Raw genomic sequence first — 17,380 nt, 5'->3', positions numbered from 1 at the left:
ACACAGTCCAAACACATCAGTACTTCAATTATTGAAACAGAGACATCAGAACTATAACTTGAGTGAAACCCCACAGGATTATTCAAAATGCAGAATCCAAGTGAGTTGTACTTCAAGGAAAGAAGAAGGAACAACAAACTAGTACAATTAAAAATGCATTTATTTCATCATAGTCTAAATTGAATATACAAATATTTCAAAATATCAGCTGATAAATTCTCATCTTCAGTCACATCCGTACCAGTTTAGCGACATAATGCACTTAACAAACCAAATAACAAATAATAAAGTAAAGCTCTTCTGAACAACATTCAACATTTGTTCCGTGTATAGGAGAATGATAACGTTGATCAGACTGTTGAGTTAGGAAATCACACTTCCTCCTCCAAAGGCTGCCCTGATTTCAACTTCAGGATTATCTGAAAAGGAAACGCCGTAGGCGGGGTCAGAGAGCCATCGCCGGGGAGCTCGCTGCAGCAAAGCATCCCCGACACGTTTACAGACAAAGAAAGTACATTTTTGAATCCGGAACCAAGGAAGTCGTTAGAAAATATTGCCGTGAAATATTTCAGTAAACTAGCATTTGGTCTGAGCTTGATGCATGGTCTTACCTTGCATGTTCGAAGCACACATGGGCACTCATGTAACAGATGTGCAGCATGATTTGTTACATGATTTGTTGCCTTCATGTAGGTGTATGCTACTGTGTCAGATAGGTATTACATTGGCGGGTATATCAGCAGCAGTGACCTACCTCTTTGAGGTGAGTAATCTCTTTGCTCTCCAGGTTCTTCTGGGCACTGTTGGTTATGGCTTTGACCCGTGTTGCGTATCTGTGAGACCAAATGGTCCAAATGAGAGAAAAGCACGGTGAACATGTTAGCAAAGCACATTGTTGTGCCAGTAGAATAAAATCCATTATTGTTCTGTGCAAATGCACAGGAATTGACGTAAGGAATGGATTAATATTATATGCACATGCAGTGGAATTGACATAGGCAATGCATTAATGTTCTGTGCACATGCAGTGGAATTGACATAGACAATGCATTGATTTTCAATGCACATGCAGTGCACTACATTAACCTTAAATGCACATGTATTTATGGAAGTAACAAATGCATTGTATGCAGTCTCACTGAAAATGGAGGGAGTCAGGACAGGATGGTGGGGATCGGGGGTCAGAGGTCAGGGTGTGACTCACGTGAGGGACGTGAGAGTCTCCTCGGCGTTGCAGTCGGACGGGGACACGTTGACGAACATGAGCGTCTTGGCGTTTCCCCCCAGGGAGTCCTGCATGACCTGCGTCAGCTTGTTGTTCCGGTACGGTACGTGGGGCTGCTCCGAGGACAGGGCGAAGATCACGTCTCCCAGAGCGCTCAGGGACTTGTTGATAGAATTGGCTTCCTGGAAAAGAGAGAGAAAATGAGTTCCTTACAATGAAAAATAAAACCATGTTGTTATGTATAAATATGCAGTGAATATGCAAACCTCTAAAAATATTCTTTTTGCAAAAACAGGGGGAGGTCTTGCTTTTGCAATTGAAGAGCAGCAGGGTCTACAGGTTTTTGTTTACATCTTAAGATCAGCAGCAAGTCAGAAACACCAGTTGTGGTCAGTTAACTGTAATAAAGTGCTTTAATTGATAATTAAGTGGTGAGTAATGAGCAAATCCAGCACATCCCGTAGCTCTGTAGGACCAGGTTTAGCTGGCCCTGTCCAAACTGTTGTTTCTCTTGCCGTGCTGTAGGGGGCGCTGGTCAGCGCACCTTCAGCTGATCGTCTTTGGCTCCTGTCTTGGCTGCCCGCTCGCTCCCCGCCAGGTCTACCAGACTCAGCTTCCCATAGCTCACGCTCCCATTGGTCAGGTTGGTGCTCTCGACAGTGATCCCGATGATCAGGTGAGAGCGAGAGCTCTCCACATTCATCTCTGGAAATAAGTATACGCCCAGTTTACAAATGTTTGTGTGTTTTGTGTATTCCTAAAAATTACATACACACACTCACACAAATAGATTTTAGGATTTTATCAGAGTTAAAAGGAATCCTGAGGAAGCTAGGACATTGTGACCATGAAACATAAATCCGAGCTAGTGTCTGACATTTTATATTTAACATCTTAAAGCTCATAACTCATGGATACAACTACTTTGTATCATGTTGTATTGAAAGTAAGAAATGCAGAAAATTGGCACTATAAATGACCTGTACCTGCCATGTTATTTTTTACAACTGTGACTTAAAATCAGAAAAGAATGGACTAGAGGAAGAATCCCTGATCTCTGTCAAATAGGGTCCTGTTTTTGAAGTTCTCTTTGAGCACAGGGGTGCCAGACAAACTCCAGTCCTGGAGGGCCGTTGCGACTGCATATTTTTTATGGGTTTTAGGCCATTTTAGGGCCTGAGAACAAGGTGCGTGGACTCTTCCAGCCAATCAGTGACTTAGGTTAGGCCCTTAAGCTTTGACAGGCAGCCGAAGCCAGCAGGCGGTGCAGCCGTGCAGGACTGGGGTCGTGCTCGCTCTTCCTGACGGCGCGACCAGGTCTTGAAGTTCTGGCACCTGCTGGAACAGCGCAAAGAGCTCTCGGACAGCGACCGCGCCGCTCTCGGCCTGATGAAACAGACCTTTTTGCTCTTGATTCGATTTCTGTCAAAGCCTCGCAGGCTTGACTAAGAGGTCCAGCAGGCGCTCGTTGTAAAGCTCCAGCATGTAGGCCGAGACCTGGGGGAAAAGTAGAATGGACGGGATTGGGTCTTAGTACAGCTGAAACAGGCCAGGCGGATGATCACTGACTTGAGGCTGTCCTGTGTACAGAGGCTGTGTACAGAGGCTGTGCTACATACCATGTGTGCCTGCTAATGACAAACAGTGTATGGGGTGAACGCTGTAGCCTGCCGTACCTTGAAATCAAACTTGGCCGCATTCTCTTGGATGAGATCGAATATCTTCCGGAAAGTTCTGGGCATGATGCCAGGACTCCGTAGGTCTTTGTCGCCCACCATGGTGAAGGTCTTCCCCGAGCCCGTCTGCCCGTACGCGAAGATGCAGACGTTAAATCCATCCATCGCTGACTGGATCAACCTGGAAAATATGCACACAGCTTATTACTACACACTGTGATCGTTTATGACAGTGCCAACTTTGTTCCTGGTCCTGGCAGTCTGCAGGGTCTGCCGGTTGTTGTTGTTACTGTGCACTTGGTTGATCAATTAAAGCAGTCGATTACACAGTTAACTCACCTCACCTGGTTTCCTGGGTCCTAATTAATTGCTAAAATTCAGGCAAAAGGCGAAAACAAAAACCAGCAGACCCTGCAGCCCTCCAGGACCAGGACTGAAGATCACTGGCTTAAGATGTACATCTTTGGGGCAGATCCAGAGAACTGATCCCCTCCCAGTGAAGTCCTAGATCCAGCCTTGCAGTTATTATTACTACTGCTAACATTGCATTGCTACTACTGCTACTACGACTACACAGTAAAATGTTCAATGTACATCATTTCATCCTTCTGTTAAGAGTAAAGCACAGTCCTGCTGCTTCTGGTACTATTAGTACTGCTAACCCAACTAAAACTAAGTTGCTGCTATAAAACTAGGACCACTGCAATTACTAAGGATGTCCCTACTGCAACTGTTACTACCATTAATACTGGTTATATTCATTCTCTCTCAATCAGACAAGAATGTTTAACTGGGATAAGCGTTAATTAGGCTACCCTGCAATTTACTTCATTTTGTGTACAAAGAAGCTCAATTTCAGCATGGGTTTGTAGCCGCTGTTGAACACAGTGCTCTTATTCAGTCTGTTTTGACAGACTTAAGTAAGATGTCTCTGGTTTTTTGTTGGGGGGGGGGGAGAAAAAATGCTTTCCATGACAATGATACCGCGTTCCCATTTCTAAGCCACGGCGAGCTTTAGGGAAGCAATTTGCACGGCTGTCGCGCCACGGGAACCGTCTTCGCCGTGAAAGCCGACGCAGAGATCCCCGACGGGAAAAGCGAAAGCTCGGCGAACGCTTTCCCGCGGCCAATCACGCGGCTCCGTTTAATCCGGCAGCTGGAAAGCCAGCCAGCCAGCCCGGCGGACGCGTCCAGCGGGATTCACCTGCTTGTGTCCTGGAAGACCTCTTCCTGCGAGCTGGCCGTGCCGAAAACTCTGTCGAACTGGAACTCTTTCCAGCCCCGCGGGGTTTCCACGGCGACGGAGTACTCGTCCACGCAGTCGACCGCCGCTCTGCTCCCGCCGGCGGTCTCCGTTCTGCCCATGGGCCGTATGCGGCAGAACACTCGGATTTTGCCTACAGGGGACATGTCCATTAGCTATGACTCAGCATAAACATATTCAGTGTAAAAGGATGCTACTCCACTCACATACATAGCCTTTAAAGTCGATAAACTCAAAAAATCTCTAAATTCTGTACACAGTTTTACCTTTCATGTCCTCCACCATGTTGTAGTATTTTTTCCTCATGATTCGCTCTGAGTTGTAGTTTTCAATGATCCTCTTGTTCTCGTCTCTGACCTGCTGTAACTGCGGGTGAAATGAGAGAGGCTTGCACAGTGAAGCTCTGTATAGCTAACGAAGCAAGCCTTGTGCTTTGCAGGTTGTCTCTAGAAAATGCTTGCAACGTTCTGCAGAAAGTGCTCGAAGGGTGTTAAACTTTTCAAGGCACTGCAACACACGTGAAGTAGGATATTCATAACTACAGAACATCAATATATGTCATACTTTTGATTCAGGTTGAGGGTTGATTATAGAGACCTTGGTTTATGTCATTTCATTATGACATCACTCCACCCCCATCCACCCCCCCATGTCTGAATTGGTCCTTTTGATCTCTGTTGCCTTGGAACTTGGGGGTCTGAAGGGTTCCAAAGACACGCAACAGCCACGAGAGCTCACTTCCTGTGCCAGAGGGAAATGGCAGCGATACGCATTACATCATCCCTGCTGGATGCATGCTGGGTTGCGTGAGCGTGAGCATTTCATGGTTGGTCTGCACAGTTAGTCACATGAGCGTTTTACTGGGGGCACGGCACACCGCTGATGGATTACTGTAGTGAGGGAAATAGAGGCAAGCAAATGCCATTCTGACTCACTGGAACTAAAACGGTCATTGAATGCAGAGATTTCAAACCAAAAGGACCAGGACCCACTGATGAGTTAATTGAACATATGCGAGTGCACGGATTGGTCACAGTGAGTTTGGTAATTAAGAGCCTGATTTCCTAAAACCCTTAGCATGTGGAAAACCTTTTAGCACACGCAAAACTAATAAGATAACCGATGTTTGGTGCAAAACAAATACCATGACCAATCACTGGTTATGAAGCACTAATCTGAGTCACATGTCACTGCAGTAGAAATACAGGCCTACAGGGGGCGATGATGTTTAGGTCCATACACTGTACTTACCTCCGCCTGTACCTGCAGAAGCTGTTGACCCACAGATTTCACTCTCTCTGCAGTGAAATACTCGCTGTGTCTTACAGCCCCATCGAGACCCTGAAAAACACACAAACACACACACACACACACACACACACATACACAAGCACACGCACACACACCAACACACACTGGAATTCTTTATTTAGGTCCACATTTATAAGATATATTATAAAGGCCCAAATATATTTCAGTTGCTGTCTGTCTACTTGTGTGGCAGTGTAATAGTTATAATAGATACCAATAGAGATCTAACAATTCATGCACACACACATACACACAAATGTACACAAACTGTTATTACACTTGGGTTTTCAAAAGCTATTTCAAATGGGACTATAATCTTCTATTAGTGGGTCACTTACATGAGTTGCTGTACTCTGCTTCTGGTGAAAGAAACATTAAAAGGAAGGACGCTTTCTCTGTCCCCTTTCCCACTAGCTGTTTCTCCCTCTCTGCCTCTCCTCTCCCTCCATTTCTCTCTTTCTCAGTCTCTTTCACATATTCACTCTCCTGTCTCTGTGGCTCGCTTTTTTTCCTCTTTCTCTGCTCCTCTGTCTCTCTTTCTCTCTCCCTGCCTGTCTTTTTCTCTCTTGTTCTTTCATGCTCACTTGGAGGTTGTCCTGGTCCGGTTCTGGTCCTGGCTCAGCACAGCTGTGGCAGATTTCCCAGGCGCTGTCCAGTCCTGGGGACACCGGAAAGACAAACCCAAAGAGCCCTGACGTGCGACACAACGGGAATTACAATATTCCCCAATTTAATTTAATTTCACCCACATTTCCCCACCTGGGGATTAATAAAGTCTATCTTATTCTTATCTTATAACTTTCATGGACTATTTCAAGGATTTTACATACTAACTTTGACAACATACATCATTCATTTATACATGGAAATATGACAATAGGTTTCTCAGCCACTCATAAGCCAGTCTTTTATACTGCAAAGAGTGCAAAAGCACTGTACAGTGCTCCCAAACTTTATTAACTTTTTAATAAGTTTAGTATACATATTTATATATATATTTAATCTGGCCCCTCAGACCAGTGTTACTGCTTGTTTTATTTTCTATGTGACTGATGATCCATTAAGGCCACTTATTGGCCAGAGATTACATACACTCATCTGAGGTACCCAGGTTTACATCAATCCCTGATTAGAGGGGAGGAATCCATGTTGTATCTCCTTAATAGGTGATAGAACTGAACACCTGGAAGTTGATTGGATGCTGAAAGGGAACCTAGCAAATATATAGCACACACAAACATGAATTTGTGAATGCTATATACTGTATGCCTAGGTGTATTCCTGTGTGTCAGTGTGGAGTATTTTACCAGGCCTGGTTCCCTTTCTGATGCACTCCAGAGCGGTTTGAATGATTTCAACTTTCTGCAGTGTCATCTGGGACGTCTGAAGATCGGCTTGGTGCTCCTGGTTCTCGTCGCCCCTGCAGCTGAAAAGCACGTGTCACATTGTTAAGACTGCCTGAGGGATAAATGCAGAGAGAGACATGGGATTTGTGGCTAATTTCTAAGTGTTTTGCGAACATTTGGGACACATCTGGTTGTTAAGTCTGGCGTGTTCTGGCAGAAGATGACTGCATGCATCACAGAGGTGGGGGCTAAACATTAGTGGTGGTTCGTGTGAGTTCCCTTCCTTCCCTGAAAACTGCTTAAGATGTGTCATACATATCCATTACTATTATTAAGTATGCCAAACAACCACTGTATGCATCTCTGCATGGGGCCTAGAGTATATTAAAAGTGGGATATAGTTTTTTTCCTGATTCGCGGTCAATGGTCCCAGCGAATCCTAACCGCTCGACCATCGGGGTTCCCTCTTCAGCGCTTCCGTGTTCCGGCGGGGTCGTCTGCGGTCGCTCCAGGAATTCCCTGGCTCGCTCCAGCGCCAGCTGGTTCTCCTCAACCATGGAGTCCACCAGGAGCTTCGCCTCTGCTACTTCCACATAAACGCAGTGCGCCTGCAGCAAAAATATACACACTATTTCACCTTTATCTACTAAGACGCAAGTGTGGAACTCTGGCTGTATATGAACGACTGTCCATGGCAATTTCCAGAGTTGGGAATGTTGACTAACATCCTGCCAATGACTCATGTAATTGTATTGTCTTTTATGACATTAAGACATGTCACTGTTTTATAACCAGTCATAGCACTTCTGCACTCTATTCTGCTGTGGTAGTATTGTGTGTTGTTCTTAGTTATTATTGTGTCTGTCTTATGAATTGCCCGTCAGGGATAAATATTATTGAACTGAACTGAATGAAGTTAAATTGCCAGTGATGGGTACTGTGCAAAAAGTGCTTGGCAGGTCATTCTATGCTATGGTCATGGGTTCGAGCTGCTCTCACCTTATGCACGAGAGCGTTGAGCAGGGCTGAGCACCCCAGCCGTGTTGTGGGGGGTTGGTTTGGTTCCCCCTCCAGCCCGCTGCTGTCTGTGTCCCCCTGCAGAAGCTGCGTGATTTCCCGCTCTCGTTTGTACAAGCTCTCCTTCAGGACCTCTAGCCGGGCTTTGGCGCCCTCTAGAGGCAGTTTGCCACCAGCAGCCCCTTGAGTCTGTGCAGCTCTTTCGGTTCCTGACTGTGGAAGCAGGTGGAGCTTAACATTAGTCTGAGTCATAAGGAAGAGGAAAAAAATTTAAATAAAAAAAGGCTGTTGAACTTTCTTTCTAAAAAATATGGTAATATTATTTTCCATTTAAATGTAGCATGGACTTGCATTAAGCCTAAAAGTAATGACTTTTAACCTTATAATATGTGATCAAATCAGAGAAGATCCTGTGCTTACGGTTACATAAATGGGGTACAGCCAGGATTCAACCCAGTAACCCTCGGGTTCAGAGAGAAGGCCTCCCTCCAACAACAACCAACCCCTGCTCTTACTTACTCTCATTGGATTTTCCGCAGTGTTGTCTAGATCTGTACCACTGCTCTCCACGAGAGGGGGCTGTTCCTCAGCCTCAGCAGGCTTCAGCATCTCCTGAACCTTTCCTAGTTCTAGTCGAGTGATCTGCAGCTCCTGCAAGGCTACACAAGTGCATGGAAATTGAACTGTGTTCTGTCTATATCTGTGGCTATCACAGGGTTCATAGTCATTTAGCATACATATAGAATTACCAGATTGGTTACATTCCATCGTCATTAATAAGGTGTTTAAAGATTAAAAAACAATGACACTGCTGTGCAAATTTGTATTTTACAATATTTATGAGTTTTATCACTGTTGGCAATACTGTCATAGTCTTAACTTGATGAACAGAGAGTCAAAACAAACACAAATGTCACACACACACACACACACTTACTGGATGCCTGGTGGCTGTGTAGGAGGTCTAGCTTGGAGGAAAACAGATCTAGAATCTTGTTCTGCAATGTGAAACAGTAATGCATCCAGACATTTGAATTTGCATCACCTGGTTTCCACTTTCCCATTTTTCTTGTAGGACCTGTAACATTGATATTTTCAAAATCACCATACTTGTGTTGTTCTTATTATTTTTACTCATTAGATTCAGTTTCTGTTATGACCATACAAGGGCAAAAAAGAAAGGATGGACCAATGAAAACATGGCAACCTTCTCTTTGTCCCAATGAGTAGCCTCTGCTTTGATCTTGTCCAGGAGGTTGATCTTCTCCTCTATGTGCTTCTGGTTCTGGTCTTTCAGTGTCTGAGCCAATGGAGAAGAGGCGTGTACACCATAAGATAAGCCATTGAAGTCAACAAGCTATATTCATAAAACATAAACAACAGGCTGTATTCATGAAGCATTTACTGCTGAATGTTCTATTAATAAAACATTAACAAACAAGCAATATTTATACAGCTTTATCAGACACATGTGCAATTCATAAGCCATCAACAGTAACACGCTATTTTCATAAAATGAGTAGTGTCAACTTTTTCAGAGAACATTAACAGCAAAAGGTGACACATTCATACTTGCATGAAAAAAAACCACAAAACTGTACATGTTATGGAAAAGAAAATGAACTTTGACCTTCAGTCTCTCTTCCATATAGACATTTTTCTCCTCCACTCTTTCCTGGTAGGTGTCCAGCACTCTTTTTAAGGTATTGAGTTTGTTTTGGTAGTGCATTCTAATCTTCTGTATGGTTTTCTCCTAAAACACACAGAGATACACACATGGGAATATGCACACACACACACACACACACACAAACACACATAAACACCCACACACACACACACACACACACACACACAACAGCATGTTAAGAGCATGGATATCAGTATCATCATGTCTGCCAGTCTAGCTCATCATCCAGGCTCAGCTGTTGAAATGTGTCCACTCAGCAGTACTTTACATTATTTTTTCATTGTGCGCTTCTGTGCATCAGGTAACCTGCAGGCACCTGGTTCTGTTGGGAAGCCATCTGGAAATTCTCCTCCAGCTCCTGGACCATTTCCAGATGCCTGTTCCTCATTAGCTGCATGTCTTCGGCTATCTGTAGGGTGTGGAGCAGTAGTACCGGCCGAGAGACTTAGCAAAGGAAACTGGCCAAAGATATTTTAGAAGACGTGTAGAATAGTGCTACAGCGCCCAGTACTTTTTAATAACCGTCTTTTAAATATGTTATTATGTAAAGGCTCTACACTTAGAATGATCTTTCCCTACCCTGGGTGAGGTATTTCTTGGCCGTGTACATCTGTGTGGGTGTGTATGTGTATGTGTGGGTGTGTTTGTGTCAATGGGGCTTTGTCCACCAATGGGGAGAGAACATATGACATCATAATGCCCCCCCCCCCCCCCAAAGGACTGCTATCATATGATGAACCAAAGAACAGTGAGATAATTCTCTACAGAACACTGATTGTTTATATGTTGCAGGCATCAAAATATCTTCCATGCTTTTTAGTCACATGTTAGATGGGTGGACGTGTAAGCACATTTTTCTGTGTCTAAGACTCTGTGTTGAGACAAGGATTAGTCTGTTGATAAAGCACAGTTGGTATTATTTTAAGCATAGAGGAATGCCTTAAGTGGACTGAAAAGTCACACATTACTTCGATAAAGCATGGAAAGTAATGATGTTTCAGTGTTCAATCAAATTTGAAAGGTTGATTGCCCCTTTTATTGTGGGTTTGCATAAGAAAACATGTTACCAAGGCGATGGAACTTGATATACTTAATGGAACTTGTAAATCTGAAGCCACTGTTGTTTGTTAAGAGAAATGAAAGATTTAAATTGATGCCGGTACCTGTGTGATGCACAGCTTGGCAGAGTCGTAGGGGATGAATATCTTCACATCGTTCGAGCCTTCCTCCTCCCAGTCTCTTTGCCCTGCGCCAGCCGGATGGGTATCTTTGAGACACGGCGACAGTGGAGGACTGAGCAACGGGGGCACAGAACTGCCTGCGCTGGCCTGGCGTTAATACCAGAGGTCCACTGTGTGCTTTATACCTAAAGAACGCCAAACTCCACTCCTCACTCAGAGAGGCCGTTTAGGATTAGATTCTGAATTATTCTGGTTGGCAAATCCATACATGGGATTAAAGCATTAGGATTGGCAGAGGTATGCATGGGTACACTCAGACATACTCTTGGTTACATGCGCAAGTTCATGAACAGGTTACATGAATGATGAATGTAATCTATTTCGGTAGGATGAGCCGCTCAGTGGACCCACCACCGATCGTGCTTACAGTACCTTCTCTTGCTCCTGCGATGGCGTTCTTTCTCCGACCCGCTTTGACCCACTGCGTAAAGGCCGTCCACTTGGTTCTGCTCTTATTTAACCAGGAGTCTTTCCCCTCACAGAGAGCTTTGAAAAATAAAACACGCACAAACACTTTACTCTCCCCACTTATTGGCTCTTGGCATCCCTTTCACACGCCAGTTCAACTCGAGAACGGATCTGTAGAAATTTAACGAGGCTGGCCTAATTTATGGTCTTTACCAACAGAGGGCGCTTCTGTCAGGAAATGTACACGCACTGCGCACCGTCAGTGAATTCAAAGATGAGCCCTTTCATTTTGAAGGTCCAGGAAACTGAATTCTGTGAATTATTTGCTGATGTGTTGTTTTAATACTTTTTCGCATTCACAAACGGCTCTGATGTATTTCAAAATTATTCTTGCAAAAATAAATAAATAAATACATAAATAAATAAGTGAATAAGTTAAAGCCTGTGCTGCAAACTGGCTTGCGTTTCCACTTGGATAAAAGCCAGGTTTTCGGTGAGTGGGGTTAACTGGGTGTTAGTTATGTAACAAAAGCACTAAGCCCAGTGAAATCCTTCCTACATGTAATATGTAAATGATGCTCTTACCACTGTTTTGTGTGAGCAAAGCAAGCTAGGTTGAAAATGCCTAAGCATTGCCCCTTCTCTGGATGCAGAAAAAGCACTATGCTTTTTTCTTTTTGCCAAAAATGAAGAGACCTGCATGAAATGGGTTTTATTTTTGGAGCCCACAGACACTGCAATATTATAACCCATACAGTTAGTATTTGCAGTTCCCATTTTTGCCCGAAACTTGTCACAGATCAGATGCGTGCGTGGATAATTAAACAGCTTTCAAACTTAGCCATGTGGCATCAAAGCAAGATCTGGAGTTTCAGACTTGTGTAGAATCTAATGTTAGTGCACAGTGCTCAGTCTTACAATGTTATCACGCATTGAATGGTCTTCAGGTTAAACTATACAATGGTAAAGCCAGTTTATCTCGCTTTGTTTTATTTTGTCTGGTAGTGTAATGTTACTGCATGGGACAATCTGCCCTAACCGGCTCTGACCTAGCAACAAGACTTGACGTGTCTCACGGATGTGGATGTTCATGAGCACTGGATACACGCCCATCCTGTCCTCTACTGAACAGGTCACGCTAATCGAATAATGTTTATAACAATCTAATGGTTATAATTGGTTTAAAACTTGAAAGAAATATTAAGACAATCGATTGTCACTTCTGGGGAATATCACCACAATTTGAATCTAGTTTACTGGACCTTTAAATAAGCTTTTAGATATGACACGATGACTCAGGCATCCCTGGAGTGAAGCCAATGAAATTAAATAACTAAAGAAGACAATAATGACATGGTGTATGTAATAATTAGAACCACCCATATCATTATTTAAAGTACATCAGTGTGTACTCTGCCCAGAACAGAATCCAATCTGAAGTGTTTGTGCTGCTGGCATTCTCGAGGAAGCCAGAAGCGTTAAGCTTAGACCAGCCGATAAGCAAACAAAACTGGGCGGAGAAATTTTAAGCAAGAAAACCTTACAGCGATTCATAATAACCAGACAGCTCCGTACATTTCAATATCTCTTTAATTCTTTTGTTTTATACAGTTGGTTTATACAGTTTAGTTTAAGATTTCATACATTTTAATGCTGTACCATCATATCATACTCTTATTATTAAAATATTTTATCGTTTTAATATTCCTGTCAATCACAAGATGCACACATGCTTTTGAATGATCTTTACCAGGTTTATAATTTATAGTTATAAAATCTATAATTTTATATTTAAAAGCAAATTTTACTTTCACATTTATGCACTATATTTAATTAAAAAATTTATGACACATGTTCTTTTACCTCTACGTAAAGATTAGATAAATGCAGTCCTAGAGAAGTGGTAGCTAATCAAAGTCTGATTAGAAACAATGAATTATGAATTTATTTTCAGTCAAGGTTTCCACCACAACCTTGACTATATTGTGATTGGCCCAGGTGTGTCACGTGCTATTTGAGCCCAGGTATGTACATGTGTCAATGGAGCCAATCAGAGGAGTGTGGAATGTGCTGGAAGGCAAAAATCAAAGGTCCTCCTTATTTGAATGCAAATCAGTGAAACCTTCTGGACTGTGGACCTCTAGTACAACAGGGCAGCCTTGGTGAAGACCCATTTACCCATTTCTAATTAACACAGTCATGGGTATCACGTTGAATTTCTGAATTTGTGTTGTTGAGGAGGTCAGAGATCCAGCTTCACAGGGTCACGGGTGTTGTCGTTTTCCTGATGAGGGCCAGTTTGATGGCTTTCTTCATCTGTCTTGTGCACCCTCTCTCTGTATCTCTCAGCAGGTATCTATAATGTAATATGTGATGATCCTGATATCAGAAATTGAAATAATTTTAAAGAGATGTGGTAGGGATTGCTGCATTAGCACAAAGCAACCATCAGTCGTATTGGAATGTCAGCTTCTCCCTTTCAAGAGAAAACTATGCTTTTAATTCTATATTAGCATGTCTTATTTTAAGATGAAATATTTGGATGTGTTACCATATTTTACAATCATCCTCATCATCATCATCATCATCGTCATCATCAACAGCACCACTCACAGTGAAGGCCAGTGTGCCTGGCAGTTAAATGTTCCCCATAATTGAAATTCATTCAAATTTATTTTGAAAAAATCATTAGATATTTGACATTGAAACTCAGGGAAAGTTGTGCTCAGCCATGGCAAATACACACCAAGCAGGTTTATGGAAAAGTTCTGCATTAATTATTATTAATTCCAGGTTAATTTTCACACCAGCTGCTTTGAGCAAGACAATTTTCTGATCCGGGATCAGTGCTAGCCAGGCCTGAATTTTATTTTTATTTTTTGGTAATTATTTTTGCTCCTGGATGGAGGCAGCACAGGAACACTGCACCCCTGTTGAGCTGCTGAGGGGTTTACCTGGGACACTGTCTCTGTCCAGGTGGGTTTTGTGGACCGGGCAGGGCTGACGTCGCTGAACCTCCTCCCTCAGGTCTGGGACACTCCCTGGCAACTCCTCCAGGAACGTGGTTGAGTTGTGGGAGCGGCCTGCCTTACGGCCGGTCGCCATGGAAACATCGGAATCAGAGGGCAGGGCAGCGGTCTCCCAGGCACCTGAAACAGGCCAGAAAGTCAGAGATGTGGCCCAGAATGCAGCTGTTAAAAAAGAGCGGATCTGACACTCCCTCACAGCTAGCTAGATATCTGAAAGAAGGGAATTGTTACGGAATGCTGGAATTTTGCAGTCCTTTTTTTGTGAGATTGTTACCACTCACATTCCATGATTTACCGCCTTTCTTTGGTGTTGCCGAAAAGAGTTCATGGCCGCCCACCCTTCTATATAAATATTTTCTCTGAAACATGTCTTCTTGTCGGTTTGGAAAAGAACAAAAGCTGATTGAACAGGACTGGCGCGAGTGCCCTGGATTCAGTCCAGATATGGAGTCCTGGCGGTGTGTTCTGAAGGCGCTACTCTGTAACTCACTGTGAAACGGCTCGGTTAGGCACACAGCCCTGCATTCCTCTGACCGCACGCATTAATAACGCATACATACTGTATACATTAGTCTTATGCCACGCCACAGTTAAGGGAGGGGGACTGTAACTCGTGCTGTAGAATGCAATCCCATGAGGCACTGCTACTGTACTTTTCAAGGAGAAAATAAATTTCAAGCAGATGTCAATACCCTGAAATGCGCGATTTGAAAAATAGCGTGGACCGGTTCAATCGTGCGCTCCCCGCTGCCCAATTAAAGCCACTCCCTTCGCTTTCTGGAGAGGCCATCGTTGTCTCTCGCACTCGTGAGTAAAGCAAACAGACGGCTGAATGCAACTAGAAGGATGTAGGTGATTCACCTCCGAACAGGTTTAAGTTATGTTTATCTTGAATCTAAAACAGCTCACGTACAATTGAAACCCTGCGAACCGTGCGTAAGCGACGCCGAAAGCGGAACTTACGCTGTTTCGTGGCCGGGGCGACGGAGACGTTGCGGATTTTCTTCCCGAGGAAGGTCAGAGACAGCGAGACGTTCTCCGGTGCGGGTGAATTCACGTACATGACGGCTCGTGGATATGTGACTTGGTCCACAACCTGAAATGTGAAAACAGAAAAGTCAGCGAATGAAACCATGCATTATGTCATTACCATGGCAATGTCTTCTGGCACTTTTAATTACTATGCAATTTGTGACTGAATGGATGTGCTTGCCACATACTCTCATACTGTCTCAATGCTATAAATCATGCCATATAAAGAGTACTGCCTCCAAACATATTGTGTTCATCAGTTATATAAGAAAAAAACATGCACAGTCAATTTTGCACTGAAGTGAAAACTGAAGCTTTGACTGTACAGCCTGTTTTAGCCACAGACAAGCTAAAGCTATTAGTGAAATGCCTCGATACCACACCGATATCACCACACACCAATACTGCTTGTGTTAAATCAACTTCGTGTTCATCAGAGTCCAATAGGGATAATGTATACTCTAATAGAAGTAAAAGTACTAATTTGAACACAGAATTTTCTGTGTATACAATTAAACTTTAAATGATTTTAGCAACACATTATAGTTCCTGAGATACATTCACCAGCTCTCTGCCACATCCACCACAAAGAATAATTAGCAATATTTTCTATAAAGAGCAACAAATGTCATGGCACCATAATCACAGGCCTTATTTGCAAGACTCATTATGAACTTACCGCTTTCTCACATATATGCCTTACCATTCATTTTAAAATTCAAAATCAAGAGCCAATACAGAGAGATAAAGATGGATAAAACAATATCAACACAGCAACAGGAAATACAATATGCAATCCTGTTTCCCTTTTTTGCTTTGAAAAGAAATTACCTTGCAAAGGAAAATGACCCAGATAATCCCACAGTGCTGGACTTGTGGAGGAGCCTACAGGAAACGTAGAGGAAAACTGTGAAGATGTTTGTTTTTCATGGGAACCAAACTCTGGAAACGCTCGTTAAATATTAAAACCAGCCGATGGGATTTCAGCGGGTATTAGTTTGCCCGCGCGGCCGCCGCGGACTGTAAGCAGTCATCATGTTTCCTGTGTGTGAGATACAGATTGTAACCAGATCGCGTCGCTGGACCCAGAAGAACAGACCCCCCGCAGCGACAGCAGCATCCGGGGCAAGACTGCGTGACCCGACTCCGGTTCTGTGGGCAGGGACAGCACCCGCTCATCTCTCTCTTTCAGTACATCTCAATTCAGTAACGCTATCCTGCAGAGTAGGGTTGTCAAAGCATATAAAACACATGCAAAGTATATGACATGCAGCACCATTAACTATAACAATGCTATTTACCATATAGACATTCATAACTGAAAACAACAACAACAACAACAATAATAATAATAACAATAATAATAATAATCACCATCATCATCATCATCATCATCATCATCATAATGATATTCTATCAGGTACAGGCTGCATGTGTTCATTGTAGAATTCTCCATGACTTCATAAAATTTTAAGCATCTTAAATGGTCAGTCACTATGCCCCAGGAGGCGAGTGACTATGGGTGGAACTCAGGTATCACCTCCAGTCAAGACGTTGACTTGGCGTGTTCCCTGGTGGTGTGGAACTCTGCCAGCTAAAATTAGAAATACTGAAACAATGGCAGCTTTAAAAAAAACAAATTAATTTTTAGTGTATTCTCTTTAACTGTGCCTTTATGTAATCTGTATGTAAGGACATACACAAACACACACACAAACACACACCACACCAATACACACCCACACACAAATACACACAACACAAGCACACAATACGCACGCACTCACATAATTTGGCATCATTACACGACATTACATTTATTTGGCAGACGCTTATATCAAAAGCGACGTGCAACAAGTGCATACCGAATCAAGGGTTTACATCTTCTGTTAATCACAATTCAATAAATTCCAGTTCAACAAGTCCAAGAGGTAATTGTGGTGCATATCAAATCTGTCCAGGAACGACTACCATCAAAACGTGAGTGTGCGATGAAATGCACGATTTAGCCTACCCACATTGCATAGACATTCCATTGCACTCATATGTGCCATTATAATGCACAAAATGTAATCAGATGCTAGGTCATGGTGGGACACAGAACCGGGCTAACGAGTGGAGATACGCTGTAATCTCAGTAG

At 43.1% G+C, this 17,380-nt stretch overlaps 1 protein-coding gene across 1 annotated transcript; it reads right to left on the bottom strand.

The window, feature by feature from the left end:
- Positions 1–144: 144 nt before the first annotated feature.
- On the bottom strand, positions 145–16,440 carry LOC135264501 (uncharacterized). Its single transcript, XM_064353220.1, has 23 exons — positions 16,071–16,440; positions 15,171–15,303; positions 14,133–14,327; positions 11,143–11,256; positions 10,693–10,796; positions 9,846–9,938; positions 9,470–9,592; positions 9,047–9,139; positions 8,777–8,837; positions 8,359–8,498; positions 7,822–8,052; positions 7,267–7,430; positions 6,784–6,902; positions 6,061–6,134; positions 5,417–5,506; positions 4,432–4,531; positions 4,106–4,298; positions 2,902–3,082; positions 2,663–2,722; positions 1,770–1,982; positions 1,205–1,407; positions 755–833; positions 145–419 (listed from the first exon to the last, which is right to left on the bottom strand). Exons 2-23 carry the CDS (start codon positions 15,268–15,270, stop codon positions 372–374), a joined length of 2,778 nt encoding a protein of 925 aa, XP_064209290.1. The 5' UTR covers positions 15,271–15,303; positions 16,071–16,440; the 3' UTR covers positions 145–371.
- Positions 16,441–17,380: the final 940 nt, after the last annotated feature.

The sequence above is a fragment of the Anguilla rostrata genome, chromosome 10 (assembly GCF_018555375.3).
Source record: "Anguilla rostrata isolate EN2019 chromosome 10, ASM1855537v3, whole genome shotgun sequence".
NCBI lineage: Eukaryota > Metazoa > Chordata > Actinopteri > Anguilliformes > Anguillidae > Anguilla > Anguilla rostrata.
This window is presented reverse-complemented; position numbering and strand designations above follow the sequence as displayed.

Coding starts and splice junctions, on each gene's coding strand:
- LOC135264501 (XM_064353220.1), bottom strand. CDS start 15,270: ATGTACGTGAATTCACCCGCACCGGAGAACGTCTCGCTGTCTCTGACC. Junction 7,431..7,821: donor TCAACGCTCTCGTGCATAAG/GTGAGAGCAGCT, acceptor TTTTTGCTGCAG/GCGCACTGCGTTTATGTGGA. Junction 2,723..2,901: donor CGGCCAAGTTTGATTTCAAG/GTACGGCAGGCT, acceptor CTTTTCCCCCAG/GTCTCGGCCTACATGCTGGA.